Here is a 16,710-nt window from a genome sequence, read left to right as displayed (position 1 = left end):
TTTTCTCTGAAAAATATTCCGTAAATTTTGAATTTCGTATATTTTCCACTTCACACTGGCTTCCATAGGCGCGAGAATGAAGTCTTTTGCTTTTCATTGCTTGATAAGCAGTCTGTCCTTTTCCAGCTACTATCACTTTTTATTAAAAGATTACGTAGGAAAAAGAAAAAAAAAAGATTATGTAGGCAATGTTCGTAAATTCCAATATTTAAGAATTTTTTGCGAACTTTTCATTACAGATTTCTAATTTTGACCTTCTTCCCGCCGAATGCACCTGCCGGCGCCTGCAGTCCTCGGGCTCAGTGTGCCCCGGGCAGCCGCACGGAGCGTGGCGTCTCCTTAGGGACTCCGCGTGTCCCGCCCGCCGGGCGGCTCAGGGCCCCGCCCCGGCTCCACACTGGCGGCGAGCACCGCGCGGGCCGCCACTCCGACCTCGGGGAAGCCCGGGAGCCCGCGCTCGCGCCGGCCGCCGGCGGGGCCACCGAGTCTCCGGGCCGCCGCCGCCTAGAGCGCCGCCGCCGCCCGGAAGTCGGGGGAGGGATTTCCGGCCCCGCCTCTGGGCCGAGCCGGCAGTCCTACGGCGGCGCGCGGCGACCGGAGCGACCCACGGGCGGGTAGGACCCGCGGACGGGAAGCCGTGACACGGACGCCCCGCGGTGGGTGCCGGCCCCGGGGCCTGGGCAGGGCGGCGGGGGCAGGGGGCGGGGGCGGCATGTGGCGGCCGGGGTGGGGCGCAGCGGGCCCTCGTCGCGGGGCGGTCGGGCCGGCGGGGTCCCCGTGCGGGCGGAGCGGCGCCGGCCTCGCCCCTCGGCCCGCCCAGCGCGCGGAGTCTCAGGCGGGGGAACCGGCTCCCGGAGGCCGCGGGGCGCGCGCCTTCCGGCCGACCGCCCCAGTCCCCGAGGCCCCAGGGCTTGCGCGGGAACCTTGCGTCCGCGTCGGCAACGGTTCCGGTAATGACACGGGCCACGCCGGAACTCCCTCTGCGGGGTCCCCGCCGCCGACTGTGCCGTATGCCCGGGTTGGAGGGCTTCGCAGCTGCACACGGAGGTCCAAGGCGTTCAGGTTACCGCAGGTTCGGTCTGTGTCCCGGACGTGGCCCCACATTTACTGAATGAGAAAAACGAGACGTGAGAGGAGTGTAGAACGTTCGGGAAGGGCACATCAGCCGCTGGGGAGGGGAGCTGAGCCGCTGGCTGGGAGTGTTTCTCCAGAAGTCCTTCTTTGCCTTTGAATCTTGAGCCACGTGACTGTGCCCTCATTCAGTGACGGTGAGGATGATTTCAAGAATTTTAAAATAAAGCGAGTGAATATTGCAAATGTTCATTTGTGTGGTGAAGACCCCCGGCCCGCGGAAGCAACCCCTGCTCTGTCCTGCTGCTACCGGCCAGGCACTTTAGTCCGCGCTCTCCTTGCTTTGACGATTGTCCGCACCATTCCAGGGAGCACCGGTTTGTTTGTCCTGATACAGAAACGTGGCCCCTGTGCCACCGTCAAGCAGCTACGGCCTCGTCTGTACCCCACGACCCTGCTTTTGAGGTCGGTCCACACCTTTACCTCATGTTCTCCAAATTTCTAACCAGGCATTGCCTAAACCCGCTTCCCTGGGCCTTGTTTAAATGCCTGCCTGCCGCAGGGTACTGCTTCCTTGCTCCCTCCTGTTTTATCCTGGTCTCAGCCTGTCAAAAACCAAGGATTTGAGTGGACCATCCCTTGTGGTTCTTACTGTGATTTCAGAATGCTCTTCAGTGACAACCGTTAGGAAGTTTTCAAAAAAGAAAGGTTTATTACTTAGAGGGCCTGCAAATTAGCACACCTGGGGCCACAAGGGAGGTTTCCGGTAATGAGAAAGACAGGTGCAGTGGCCTGGGCTTCTGCTTTTATTGGGGTCAAGGGTGGAGACCTAGGGTTTCATGGGCTCACTCTTTATTGGTGAATTTAGAACAGAGTAGAGTGGCACCTGGGTGGCTTATTTGGTTAAGTGTCTGACTTCAGCTCGGGTCATGACCTCAGGGTCCTGGGATTGAGTCCTGACTCAGGCTCCCTGCTCAACAGGGAGTCTGCTTCTCTCTCCCTCTGCCGTTTACCCCACTGGTGCGCACTCACACTCCGCCCCTCTCTCTCTCTCTCTCTCTCAAATAAAAGTACTTAATAAAATAAAATAAGAGTGGGAATTTCAAGTACAGAAAAAGAAAAATAACAAGTGGACCAAATGGCCAGTAATCAGAATCAACAAAGGAGGCTCAATCAGGGGAGGTGGCCTGGCTCTTTAGGGAGTCCAGTGGCTGGCATTTATTCCATCTTTGACATGGATGCCTGCTTGCAGTGCATGCTTCAGCAATCAGAGCTTAATTCAGGCACTTGGATTACAGAAAGCCAAAACCAACTGTCAGGGCTTCTACACACTACCCAGGAGGCAGGCACCGTCCACTGTGGGCTTCTTCCAGCCTTTCCTACTTGTCTTCCCCACCCTTGAAAGACAAAGAGGTGATCGTCACCTGTCAGTGGTGCAGCGTGATAAGGGGCCAAGGGACATTGCCACAATACAGGTGGGCCATTGAGCAGGGCATGGTGCATTTGCAGACACAGGGCAGGGAGAGGTGGGGGAAATACTCTTGGTCCATAGGGGCACTCATCGTATCAGTGGGAGAATTGTATCTCCTCAGAAGGAAGATTTAGAGCTGGAGATGAGCCCAAGTTTGGGAATCGTCACAGGATAAGGTTGTTGATTCCTTCCTTAACTAAGGAAATCGGTGTAGGTTTAAAAGTAAGCCCTGGTGAACCAGCACGAAGAGATAAAGAGGAGCCTGGGAGGAAACCACTGTTAAAGTGGGAAGGCAGGTCGGGGATAGAGACAGGGATACCTACTATAGATACTGCCAGGAGGGCACGACTCAGACACCTGATGACCATGTTGCGGCTCTACTGTGAATGGATCTGATGGTCCACCTTCAGGGCATTGTGTCAGGAATGAGAGGTAGACCCAGCGTGGTGGGTGTAGGCTCTGGGGCTGTTCTCCTATCATGGCAGGCCTGGGCCGTTCCAGGATACCCATGGGACACTGCTCACCTTGCCCTGAGATCACCATTTTACCTCTTCCCTGAGACCCAGCACCAGGTCTACGTCAGGTCTCAGACTATAGGGGTAGAAGAGACCCCTGCCAGGTGGAGGTATGGCTCCCTGGAGCTAGCCCCTCGGTACACTCACCTGCATCCTTGCTGGTCTCCAGGTCCCAGCCATGCCTAGCCTCAGAGCTCGGTCTGAAGAGGCAGAAATGGAGCCCTCAGTTCCTGGACCATCCCCTTGGATCCCTGCAGCCCAGGCCTGTGTGAGTGATGCTCCTGCTGTGACCCATGCTGGATCTACACTCCGTGATCCCCACTGCTGTGGCTACACTGAGCCAGGAACCACCCCCCCTCACCATCAGCAGCCAGGTACTGGGAGCAAGTTTCCCACTGGTGCCCTTATTCTGGAGGGACTTTGTCTGCATCACCCTGTGCTTACCCCCAAGAGACATCCATATCATTATGAGGGATGGGCTACCCCATGGACTTGAGGGCCTAGGCTAGAGAGTAGAGAGGAATTGAGCCTGGCTCCAGGCTGTCCTGGTGCCTGGGCAGGACACTGGGTTTCCCCACTGGACATAGAGAGCTGTGATGTAATGGGTCACTGGCTGAGGCCTGCCCAGCCCAGCCACCAGGCTGATGGTGGTCCCCTGCACTCAGGGTACTGCCCTAACTCAGGCTGTGATCCTGCTCCCTCCTGGCTATATTCACACTACCTAACCACTCCCCTCCACTTTGGAATTCTACTAGACTGTCCTTTCCTGAGGCCCCCAACTAGCTTGCCTTTTTTGTGGCCCTATCAGCAGTGATTAGGATGGTCACTCAGTGTAAGCCTCCCTCACTGGGATCTGCTATTTTACTGGAGGCCCCTCTTAACTACATGACCTATGGTTTATAATCAGGATATCTGGACAGAAGACCCTGGTCAGACTCTGTGGCCAGGGAAGGTTGGGCTAATGGCAGTGTAGGTTCACAAACCTTGCGAACTTTACAGGTATAACTTAAACTGGCCTTTGTATACAAAGGGAAAGGAGAGTCTGAAGAACAAGGCAGGACACCCAAGTTGGTAGGTGACAGGGTTTTTTTTTTTTTTTTTTTTTTTTTTTTTTTTTTTTTTTTTTTTTTTTTTTTTTTTTTTTTTTTTTAGATTTTATTTATTTATTCATGAGAGACACAGGCAGAGGGGGAGGCAGGCTCCCCACAGGGAGCCTGCTGCAGGACTCAATCCCAGAACCCCATGATCATGACTGGAGCCAAAGGCAGACACTTAACCACTGAGCTACCCAGGTATCCCTGTAGGTGACAGTTTAATAAGCAAGGGAACTTATTTAAGAGGCTTGTCTTGGAAGGCTGCAATATGAATGAACCCTAGCACCCACCTACAAAATCTTAAAAGTTGATAGAGTGGCCTTAACTGGATTTAGTTACATATACTGTCTAGATGGTGTCAGCACCACATCATTGTCTCAAGGCTGTGTCCTTGGGGCAGCTTCTAGGAGCAGGGAAGGCAAGCAGAATGTATGTTCAAGGACAGGGAAAGGATGAGGAACCCGGTCACCTGGATCCAGCTCATGAGTCAACCAGTGGTCACATCCTCTTGATGTCCTCCTTCAACAGCAGAGATGGTACAAGGCAGTCCTGGGTATGTTGGAGCAGGAGAGTATTAGGGGATGAGAGACATGATGAGGTCCCAAGAAGTGGCCCTGAGAGGCAGGCCTGCTGATGACCACCCCAGACAGAGGCAGAATGTGAACCAAAGGGTTAAGGGTATGCTGGGCAGAGAATGGTGGGGGAGGCCAGGCCCTCTTCCATTAAAAAGAAAAACAAAAACAACACCTAGGTTGATGGTAACTCCTGTTTAAAAAGCCACTGTGGAACAGAATGTTGGAGTACGTAGCTCAAAATACCAAGTCCTCCACATAAACATTAAAAACAAACAAAAAGGGGGCAGCCTGGGTGGCACAGTGGTTTAACGCCACCTTTGGCCCAGGATGTGACCCTGGAGACCCAGGATCGAATCCCACGTTGGGCTCCCTGCGTGGAGCCTGCTTCTCCCTGTGCCTGTGTCTCTGCCTCTCTTTCTGTGTGTCTCTCATGAATAAATAAATAAAATCTTAAAAAAAAAAAAAAAAAGTAGAAACTGCTAGCACCAATTTTGTCAGGAATCTAAATCTAGAAAACAGGTTTACAGCAATCAGGTGAATGCTAAATCAAGAAAAAAAGGCCACTTAAAAATGGTAGGAAAGCTTTGTGGTGTTTTTACTTGCTTGTGCCCAAACACTCCCTGGCTCAGTAGCAGTCTTAAAATGAGCATCTTATGTTACCAGTGTGGGATCATGGTCCCTCATTCCAAAGGGATCAGATAAGACCTTACTCAAAAATAATTTTGTTTGTCCTAACCTGTGGGGGATTGGATAAAGGGTTGATGCAAAGCACTTGTTTCTGTTTTGCCTAACTCAAAACTTAGGGCAGAAAAGCATGGGTTCAAAAACATTGTAAGGAGGGACACCTGGGTGGCTCAGCAGTTGGGTGTCTGTTGTCAGCTCAGGGTGTGATCCCAGGATCTGAGGATCGAGTACTGAATCGGGCTGTCTGCAGGGAGCCCTCTTCTCCCTGTCTCTGTGTCTCTGCCTCTCTCTGTGTGTCTCTCATGAATAAATAAAATCTTTAAAAAAAAAAAAAAAAAGGTAGGGAAGTTGAACAATACTATAAATCAATTAGACCTAATAGACATGTATATACATAAATTTCACCAAAGGAGTACATATTCTTCTTAAGTGTACCTGGACATTCTCCAACGTAGACCTGTTAGGCCACAAAACAAATCTCAATATAAAAACAGTTGGAATCATGTAACATATTATCTTCAGCCAACCACAGCCTGAAAAGTGAAACATTCACAAATGTGTAGAAATTTAAAAATATGCTTTTGGGTAAATTACAAAGCTCAGTGGTTTGGTGCCTGCCTTTGGCCCGGGGCGCGATCCTGGAGTCCCAGGATCGAGTCCCACATTGGGCTCCCGGCATGGAGCCTGTTTCTCCCTCTGCCTCTCTATCTCTCTCTCTGTCTATCATGAATAAATAAATAAAACTTTTTAAAAATTTAAAAATAAAAAAATAAAAATCTGTTAACCTGTGGGTCAAGAAAAAATCACAAGGGAAATTTGAAAACACCTGCAGACAAATGAAAACAAACAAAAACTTCCAGTATGTAAGGGCAGTGCTGAAAGGGAAATCTATAGCAGTAAATGGATACATTAAAAAGAAAGAAAGATCTTAAATCAGTAACTTAACTACATCTTAAGGAACTACGTAAAGAGTAAACTAAACCCAAAGCAAACGGAAGGGAATAAAAAACAATAAAGGAGGGATCCCTGGGTGGCGCAGCGGTTTGGCACCTGCCTTTGGCCCAGGGCGCGATCCCGGAGACCCGGGATCGAATCCCACATCGGGCTCCCGGTGCATGGAGCCTGCTTCTCCCTCTGCCTGTGTCTCTGCCTCTCTCTCTCTGTAACTATGATAAATAAATAAAAATTTTAAAAAATTAAAAAAAAAACATTAAAGGAGAGATAAATGAAATAGAAGGTAGAACTTTAGAGAATCAAAATCAAAAGTTGTTTTTTAGGAAATATAAAATCGACAAACCTTTGAAGACATAAATAATAAAACTCAGAAGTGGACATTATTACTGATCTTACAAAAGTAAACAGGAGTTTAAGAGAAGACTGTTGGGGGATCCCTGGGTGGCTTAGTGGTTTAGCGCCTGCCTTTGGCCCAGGGCACAATCCTGGAGTCCCGGGATCAAGTCCCACGTCAGGCTCCCAGCATGGAGCCTGCTTCTCCCTCTGCCTGTGTCTCTGCCTCTCTCTCTCTGTCATAAATAAATAAATAAATAAACAAATAAATAAATAGAAGACTGTTAACAGCTGTGCATTGACAAATAATTTAGATGAAATTCCTGAAAACAAAAATTACCAAAGTGACTAAAGAATAAAATACACGTGGGATGTAATCCAGAACACAAAGGTTCAGCGTAACAAAACCAGTCACACTAAGAGAATGAAGGAAAAAACCCATAATCATCTCATTAATACCATCCATAATCATCTCAATTGATGCAGAAAAAGTATTTGACAAAATCAAACACCCTTTGTGATAATTCAAAAAAAAAAAAAGAACCACTCAGAAAATTCAATATAAGCTAACCTCCTTAACATGATGAAGGGCATTCATGAAGAACCCGCAGCTAGCATTATATACAATAGTGAAAGATGAAAATCCTAGTGATCAGGAAGGTATACCTGTTTACCGTTACTATTCAACATTGTACTGGAAGTTCTAACCAGACCAATCAGCGAAGAAAAAGAAAAGACGTTCAGATGGAGAAGGAAGATAGAAACTATCTCTGTTTCAAAAGGACATGATCCCATATGTAGACTATCAGAATCCATTAAAAAGTAGAAGAACTAATAAATTTCAGCCAAGTTTCAGGGTACAAATCAACACACAAAATCAGTTGTTTCTATGTACCGGCAATGACTAATCTGAAAATGAAATTGAGGAAGCTTCACTTAAATAGCATCAAAAGAAAAAAAATAGTGGCACCTGGGTGGCTCAGTCCATTAAGCAACTGCCTTCAGCTTAGGTCATGATCTCAGGGTGCTGGGATCTACCTCTACATCAAGCTCCCTGCTCAGTGAAGAGTCTGCTTCTCCTTCTGCCCCTCCCTCATCTCTTTCTCTCCCTCCCTTTCTCAAGTAAATAAAATCTTTAAAAAAGAAAAAAAGTATCTATGAATAAATTTAACCAAGGAAGTGAAAGCTTGTTTGCTGAGAATTACAAAGCCATGACAAAAGAAATTAGCAAGTACCTAAACAATTGGAAAGATGTCAAGTCCATGGATTGGACGTAATAATGTTAGAAATGTCTGTGCTATCCAGAGCAATCTAAAAATTCAATACAAATCATATCAAAATTCCAGCAGCAGGGGCACCTGAGTGACTCAGTTGTTGAGCATCTGCCTTTCGCTTAGGTGGTGATCCCAGGTTCTGGGATCAAATCCTGCATCGGGCTCCCTGCATGTAGCCTGCTTCTCCCTCTGCCTATGTCTCTGCCTTGCTCTGTGTGTCTCTCATGAACAAATAAATAAAATCATTTTTAAAAAATTCCAACAGCTTTTTTTTGCAGGAATTGAAAACTTAGCCCTCAAATTCATAAAGAATTACAACTAAACAGTCAAAACAAGCTTGAAAATGAAGAACAAAGAGGACTCATACCAGTTTCAAAAGTTACTACAAAGTGTCAATAATAAAAATTTTTTGTTTTGTACTGACATAAAGCTAAACATACAGATCATTGGATGATAATTGAGAGTCTAGAAATAAACCCAGACATCTGTGACAAATCGATTGGCAACATGGATCTCAAGACCGTTCAGTGAGAAAGATAAGTCTTCAACAGATGATGCTGGGACAAGTGGATATCCGTGTGCAAAAGAATAAACTGGGGCCACTACTTCACACCAAAAATTAATTCAAAATGGCCCAACAACCTAAATAAAGAACTGAAATCATAAAACTCTTAGATGTAAATTTTTATAACCTTGGGTTTGGCGATGGATTCTTAGATATGACACTGAAAGCATGAACAATAAGAGAAAAAGATGGGTGGTAAGTGGGACTTTATCACAATTAAAACTTTTGAGTATCAAGAGACCTTATCAAGAAAGTAAAAAGACATCCTATTGAATGGAAGGAAACCTTTGCAAATTGTGTTTCTGGTAACAGTCTAGTATCCAGGATATATAAAGAACTCCACAATAAAAGGCAACCCAATTTTAAGATAGCAAAGGACTTGAGGAAACACTTTTCAAAAGAAAATAGGCAAATGACCAACAATCACATGAAAAACTACTTAGCTTCAGTAGTCTTTTGAGAAAAGCAAATCAAAACCACAATGAAAATACCACTTCACACCCACTAAAGTGGTTGTAATACTTAAATATGTAACAAGTGTTTTCAGGGTGTAGAAAAATAGAAACTCCCATGCATCGCCTTCTGGTCCCTACTCCATATGCAGCCAAAGGAGGGTGAGAGGGTCGCTGGGTCAGTCACTGGGAGCAGTGGGGGGCATAGTGTGCTTTGGGCCATCCTGTCCATACCCTTGTTTCCCATAGCAGCCTTCCTGTCTGTCCCTGCAGTCCTCAGTGAACTCTTCCCTCATTACTCCTAACAGCCCAGCATCATGTGGACATTTCCTAGACACCCCAGAGCCAGGGCTCCTGACCTGGGGAGCTCTGAGGCTCACAGAAGAACAGGGTCAGCCCATGTGCAGCATGTGATGATGGGCCTACCTGAGAGTCAGCAGGAGGGTAAAGCACAGTCCCCATATGTTGTGCCAGGCACATGGCTGAGTTCCAAGGAGAGTCTGACACAAACTCCATTCAAAGGGCAAGAAGTGTGCAGGGGCTTCCACATGTGTGGGCATGGCAGGCAGATAGGCTGAGTGTGAGGCCATGCCAGGTCTGCACTGACATCATTCTGGTGGCTCCAGAGGGAACAGAAGTATCCAGAACAGGCAAGGACGCAGTGCTGTTTTGTTAGGTCCTAGAACTCCCAGGAAGGGAGAGGCAATGTTAGCGTGGACTGAGGGACAGGTTAGAGGACAGCGAGTCCAAGGAATCACGGGGAGGGATGTCCACCCACTTACTCTGCACCAATGACTGTGGCCATTCTCAGGACATGGAGCCCTGTCAGGGAGCAGCCAGGCTGCACAGGAGACAGCAAGAAGGGGAGGTGATCAGAGAAAGTCTCTCCAGTGAAGTGTGTTTGGCCAGAAACCAGGAAGAGGTGAAGGAGGGAGGGGCGTCTGGGTGGCACAGTTGGTTAAGTGTCCGACTCTTGATTTCAGCTCAGGTCATGATCTCAGGGTCCTGAGATCAAGTTTCGTGTACATCTCTGTGCTCAGCGCAGAGTCCGCTTTAAGTTTCTTTCTCCTCCTGCCCCTCCCTTGTCCCCTACCCCAAAATCAGTAAATCTTAAAAAAAAAAAAAAAAAAAAAAAAAAGAAGAAGGAGCATGAGGACCATCTGGGGAGAGTTCCAAGTGGGGTAGATCTTAAGGTAAGTGTATCCATCGTGCTCAGGGAACAAGAGCAGGGGTGCAGGTGAGCTCAGGAAGGGCCTGGGCGAAAGGTGAAATACTCTGATGTCGCTAGGATGTCTCTGGACAGGAGGGGTAGGTACAAGGTCAGGTAAGCTTCTCAGCATCCAGGCAGGGAAAGATTGCAGCAGAGTGGTCTGGGTGTCTCCATTTGAATGAGACAGAGACTTAAGATCTGCATTCAAGTGAGATCCAGGGGAGTGATGTTTTCCTTGTTCCTTCGGGTGTGAAGAGAGAGGGGGAGGTGACAGCCCTTCTGACTGATGACGAACCTTGTGCACATTTCTGCCTTCAGAAAGATGGACACAGTGGCTTCATCATTGTACCAGGGCAAAGATTGTCCAGCTAGCAGCAGCCAGAATTGCAGGGTTGGGGGGGCGGGGTAAGGGCTGCCTAGGTAGGGCAGGGCAGTCTCTGAAGCCTCCTCTGTTGAACAGGACAGAATCTGTTGCTTCTCTGAAGGGAACAGGCCCCTCTGCACCTGCCGGCAGAGAGCCCACCTCTCCATACTGGTGACTCCTGAGGCAAGGCCTGAATGCCATTAGTTGGTGCTAAGAAAACTACTGGCGCAAGAAACACAGTGGGAAAGACCAAAGGGCGCAGTGATTAACAATACAGCATGAAGCGTATAATGTTGTACAGGGAGAGTGGCGAGCACTTGGACTTGAGGCACTCCAGGGAGAGCTGGCAGGACTTGCTGATGACCTGCAGTGGGAGAGGGGAGGTGCAGCTGAGAAGCACCTGGGATTTTGGTTTGAACCAGTAGGGAGACGAGTGGTGATTTCCTGAGACATGGGTCAGGGAAGCAAGCGTCAGTCTTGTTTTTTTTTTTTTTGTTTTGTTTTGTTTTTTAATTTTTATTTATTTATGATAGGCACACAGTGAGAGAGAGAGGCAGAGACATAGGCAGAGGGAGAAGCAGGCTCCATGCACCGGGAGCCTGACGTGGGATTCGATCCTGGGTCTCCAGGATCACGCCCTGGGCCAAAGGCAGGCGCTAAACCGCTGTGCCACCCAGGGATCCCAAGTGTCAGTCTTGTAGTTTAGGGCTCTGCTGCCTCGTCCCCTCGAAGCCCTCCCAGCCCCTCCCTGGTCCTCTTGAGTTTAGGGACTACCACCCCTGGTGGGTCACTCATTCCCAGATGTGTCATCTGTATTTTCCTGTTTCCTTCCAAGTGACTTTGTTTGTCGTTTCAGATTGGGACACCAGGACTAAGAGCAAGGAATTTCTTCAGAAGAAAGAAGTTTCTGAGGATTTGGAATCCCAGGAAGAAATATCAGAAAACTATACCAGTGATTTTTCCCAGGTGCCTGAGCTTGGAGAACTCTGTGATGATGTACTAGAGAGGGATTGGGGAGCCCCTGACAGTAAGAGACGAGTGCAGTCACTCTACCAGAAGGGGGGCTTCACTCCAATGGCAGTGCTCCTTAGGAGCCCCTTAGAGAAAGAGCTGGGCTGTGATGACTTTGTAAGAAGCTTCAGTCTGAGCCCAAACCCAACGGCATCTCAGGGAATTCCTACAGAAGAGAGGCCACATCTGTATGACATGTGTGGCCACAGCTTCCAGCACAGTATGGACTTAGGTAGCCATGAGGAGCATCACATAGCTGAAAGCCCACTCATATGTAATGATTGTGGGAAAACCTTCAGAGGAAACCCTGATCTTATTCAGCATCAGATAATCCATACTGGACAGAAGTCCTTTGTATGCAATGAATGTGGAAAATCCTTCAGCCAGAACTCATTCCTTAAAAATCATCAGAGGTCTCATGTGAGTGAAAAACCCTATCAGTGCAGTGAATGCAGGAAAACCTTCAGTGTGCACTCAAACCTCATTAGGCATCAGATTAATCACAGCGGAGAGAAGCCTTATGTGTGCAGTGAATGCGGAAAAGCCTTCAGCCAGAACTCAAGCCTTAAGAAGCACCAGAAGTCTCACATGAGTGAGAAGCCCTATGAGTGCAGTGAATGTGGGAAGGCCTTCAGGCGGAGCTCAAACCTCATCCAACATCAAAGAATTCATTCTGGAGAGAAGCCGTATGTGTGCAACGAATGTGGGAAGGCCTTTAGGCGGAGCTCAAATCTCATTAAACACCACAGGACTCACACTGGTGAGAAGCCTTTTCAGTGTAATGAGTGTGGGAAAGCATTCAGCCAGAGCTCACATCTGAGGAAGCATCAGAGAGTTCACACTGGGGAGAGACCTTATGAGTGTAATGAGTGTGGCAAACCATTCAGCCGGGTCTCCAACCTCATTAAGCATCATAGGGTTCACACTGGAGAGAAACCCTATAAGTGCAGTGACTGCGGGAAGGCCTTCAGTCAGAGTTCAAGCCTCATTCAGCATCGGAGAATTCACACTGGAGAAAAGCCTCATGTATGTAATGTGTGTGGAAAAGCCTTTAGTTACAGCTCAGTGCTCAGAAAGCACCAGATAATCCACACAGGAGAGAAGCCGTATGAATGTAGCATCTGTGGGAAGGCCTTCAGCCACAGCTCAGCCCTCATTCAGCATCAGGGTGTGCACACAGGTGACAAGCCATATGAGTGTCGCGAATGTGGAAAAACATTTGGTCGGAGCTCCAACCTTATCCTTCACCAGCGAGTTCACACCGGAGAGAAACCCTACGAATGTACTGAATGTGGAAAAACCTTCAGCCAGAGTTCAACTCTCATTCAGCATCAGAGAATCCATAATGGATTGAAACCCCATGAATGTAGCCAGTGTGGTAAAGCCTTCAACCGAAGCTCAAACCTCATTCACCACCAGAAAGTTCACACTGGAGAAAAGCCGTACACGTGTGTAGAATGTGGTAAGGGCTTCAGCCAGAGTTCACACCTTATTCAACATCAGATAATCCACACTGGTGAAAGGCCGTATAAGTGCAGTGAGTGCGGGAAGGCCTTCAGTCAGCGTTCAGTCCTCATCCAGCACCAGAGGATCCACACCGGTGTGAAGCCCTATGACTGCTCTGCATGTGGGAAAGCCTTCAGCCAGCGGTCAAAGTTGGTCAAGCACCAGCTGATCCACACCAGGGAGTGAAATGGAATACAGCTCCATTCTGACTCCTCTGGCCATGTCCTGGCTTCATTCACCTTCCAGACTTGAAGCTAGATTCTTGCTACCCTCTCCCCCTCACATCCCACTGTCCACAAAGCCCAGACCCTCCTTCCCCTACCATCACTCCTGCCTCCTATGACCCCGTGGTTCTTGTTTGTTTTGCTTATACATTTTGTTACCAGACTCCCACAATTGTTAGGAGGGGAAAGATGATAGATGCTGCGTATTCATGAATAGAGTTTATTACTATAATTAAACAGAACCAAAAAAGTAAACTGACATTTGGTTCGAAATAACCACAGTAACTCTTTTCTTTGGCAATTATTCATAAAGAGTGAATTCTGGTGTCTATGGTTATAATTGATACTCTGCTTACATAAAAATCAGGTCGAGAGTTTTTCAGGTCTGATTGCAGTCATCCTTCCCCAGAAATGGTGTGTACTCATTACCACCAGTTCCTCACTCTTTCTTGTCCCTCCCATGTACCCACTAGGTGCAGGATTCCTGCCCCCTGTCCTTTGTACCTGAGTCTAAGGTCATGCCTTATGGTCCCACTCAGGGCTGCTGCACAATTACACATGCAGCTATTTCCCATCCTCTGGCTTTGCACCTTACGGTCCTGGTTCTTGGCCCCACAGAGCCCTGCCCTCTGCATACCCCTCCTGTTCTCACAACCTCCCAGGCCCGTTCATCACCATTTATAGAGCACCTGTGAGCATCCGTAGTAGGTGGGGACTGACCCCTCAGTTTCCCAGAGTGTGCCTTTCTCCATGAGCTGTGGGGGTTGGCCCAGAAACAACACATCTGCCACTAGAAAGGCCCCTAGATGCCAGCCAGCAGGTCTCATCTGGGGGGTGTCCTAGGGTAAGTGGACGGAGAGGCCCCTCCTGTGTTTTTCCAGGAGGAAAGGCATTAAGCTGATGTAGTCGGGTGTGCAGGATGGTAAGGGCTTGGCTTCTGTTCTTTCAAGGAAGTAGGAGCAAGGCCATCAATTACAAATGAGGAAGGAGAGGTTTGAAGGGAAGTATGGGACAGTTGGCTCAAGGGTGCACAGGTCAGGCTGGGGTTACACTGGGCTGCCTCCCCTTCTCTGAGAGGCCATCAGAGTAGCCATCACTGCTCACCCCACTTCAGCCCCACCTTCCCAAGGAAACACCCTAGATGAGAAACTGCCACATTTGCAGTTTTGCTGATAGCATTGCTGTGCTAACCCTCCAGCTCATTTGTTCCTCTTTCTGCCCCATGTAGACCTCCCTTTTCTTTCTTATGGTCAGGCAACCCTCTCTGGCTTCACTTTCCCCTTTGTCCAGCCTGAGTCCATCCTTTTCTCCAGTAATACTTGTTTGATGCATACTACATGCCATTTGCTGGGGACACAGCAGGAAACAAGAAAGAAAAACGCCTGTCCTGAGGATTTTACATTCCATTGGGTAGAGAAAATGGCCTAATGGTTATGATTGTTATTAAGCAAAAGAAAGCAAGAAATAAGGTACAGGTGTTTTGAAGGGGTCTTTTAAATGAGGCTATCAGGGGCCTCCCCAAGATGTCCTTTGAGTTGACAACTTGAAGCAAATGAGAGACTGACCAGTGAAGATGGGAAGTGGGGGATGACACCAGGAATAGCCAGTTTTGTTAGGAAGGCAGAGCTGAGTAGTAAATTAGGAATGTGCACATTAAGAGCTGTGGAAGGAGGAGGTACAAGCTACCCACATAGGTCACCAGATAGCTCCCTCAGCATCCAAGCTCCCGTTTTGGGAAAGTGAAAACCCTGGGGTCTTTTTGATTGAAGGCACAGTTTGAATACACTCACACAAAGGAATTAAAGTCACAAGATTACTGCACACAGATCCCAGAAGCAAGGGGCCCAATGACCCAGGGGAACGGTGGTCCACCATCCCAGGTCATGAATGAGAAGGGAATAGGGTAGCAAGCACCTATTATTCAGGAGTTGCTTAGGGTAGAGATCACTAACTAAACTCAAGTTTTGTTTTGTTTTTTAGGATTTTATTTATTTATTAGAGAGAGAGAGAGGCAGAGACACAGAGGGAGGAGCAGGCTCCACTCAGGGAGCCCGACACGGGAGTCCATCCCAGGACTCCAGGATCACACCCTGGGCTGAAGGTGGCACTAAACTGCTGAGCCACCCGGGCTGCCCCTAAAAAATTCTAATCTCAATGTCCACACTCTGGGTGTGTGTAGGGTTGTCCTATAGTAAAATGCCTGGGCAGTAACTAGAAAAAAAAACAGGCTTTTCTCATCACACCGGTTCAGAGGCCCCGAGCAGAAGCAGACCTCAAGTGTTCAAGAATCATCACAGGTCAGTATGGCCAGGAGTTGAGTGAGCAGAGGGAGAAGCAGATGGGGTGGGAGGTAATGGGCCATATCACAAAAGGCCTTATGGTCATGATAAGGAGCTTGGCTTTTACACTGGGTGAAATGGGAGATGCTGGAGGCTTTTGAGGACTCACATTTTAACAAGGTCATTGCTATGAGGAGAAGAGGCTTGCAGCATGTCCTCTGTGTTCATCCCTCCTTTTGCCCCTTCCCCTGTCCTCCACATCATTGGGAGACTCCCACCCCCACCCCCTGGGGCTGAGGCATAGCTGTGGAAAGCCACAGTCTAGACAAAGGAGTGTCAAGCTTCACCGGGCCTTTGTCCCTACCCAGTGTCTGGACAGATCTGACCAAACTTAGGGGATTGCTGTCTGCAGCCTGAGGAATTTTGATTTTGGATTATGTTTCCAAAGAGAACATGTGGAAAGCAGGTTGTCAACTACAGTTTCTTTTGACTTTAATGATGTCCTTGGAAGTGTTTCTTGGGGAACAAGCACTAAGAAGCCTGGGTGCCCCCTCCTTGGGGCCAGCAGATTTGAAGTCATTGAAACCCTACAGGACAGGAGGAGTGAGGTGTGTGCTGCAGCCTCACCCCCACCCACAGCAAACGCCCAGGCCAGTGCCCTTCTGTTGCCCCTCAAGCCACTTTGGACCTGCGCTAGGATCCCTGCCCTGCTGACCTCATGCCCTTGTGGTATGTGTGGCATTGTCAGTCTTGACCGCTGAACCGAATTTTGGGTGGGTGGGGGGTGCCCATCCATCCTGCAGGTAATGGTAAGAATCGTGTTTGGCACTGCACTGTGGGCAGGACAGCTGGACTGTGGTGCCCCAGGGCTCCATGGTGCTCAGGGCCCCATCCTGGCCAGCGCAAGCCAGCCCATACTGAGCCATGCTACACGCGCTGCACTCTTGAGTCCGACAGAGCCTTTGTTAGGGAGTAGCTGACCTAAATCACTCGATAATTAATTGTTGTTCAGGGACAGCAGTACGGGACGGGAGCCCTCCTTAAAGGGGCCCTAAGTTGTGTCTGATCCCAGGCCTATGCGTACTTGAGAACAAGGCTGCAACGGACTCTAGCCCAGGGGAGAGACCT

The 16,710-nt window shown here is 48.6% G+C and overlaps 1 protein-coding gene across 1 annotated transcript; it reads left to right on the top strand.

Moving 5' to 3' along the window:
* The first annotated feature begins 533 nt into the window (after positions 1-533).
* On the top strand, positions 534-14,788 carry ZNF16 (zinc finger protein 16). Its single transcript, XM_025450677.3, has 3 exons — positions 534-656; positions 3,227-3,431; positions 11,419-14,788. Exons 2-3 carry the CDS (start codon positions 3,236-3,238, stop codon positions 13,263-13,265), a joined length of 2,043 nt encoding a protein of 680 aa, XP_025306462.1. The 5' UTR covers positions 534-656; positions 3,227-3,235; the 3' UTR covers positions 13,266-14,788.
* Positions 14,789-16,710: the final 1,922 nt, after the last annotated feature.

This window comes from Canis lupus, chromosome 13 (genome assembly GCF_003254725.2).
Source record: "Canis lupus dingo isolate Sandy chromosome 13, ASM325472v2, whole genome shotgun sequence".
Taxonomy (NCBI): Eukaryota; Metazoa; Chordata; class Mammalia; order Carnivora; family Canidae; genus Canis; species Canis lupus.
This window is presented reverse-complemented; position numbering and strand designations above follow the sequence as displayed.

Coding starts and splice junctions, on each gene's coding strand:
- ZNF16 (XM_025450677.3), top strand. CDS start 3,236: ATGCCTAGCCTCAGAGCTCGGTCTGAAGAGGCAGAAATGGAGCCCTCA. Junction 3,432..11,418: donor CCCTCACCATCAGCAGCCAG/GTACTGGGAGCA, acceptor TTGTCGTTTCAG/ATTGGGACACCAGGACTAAG.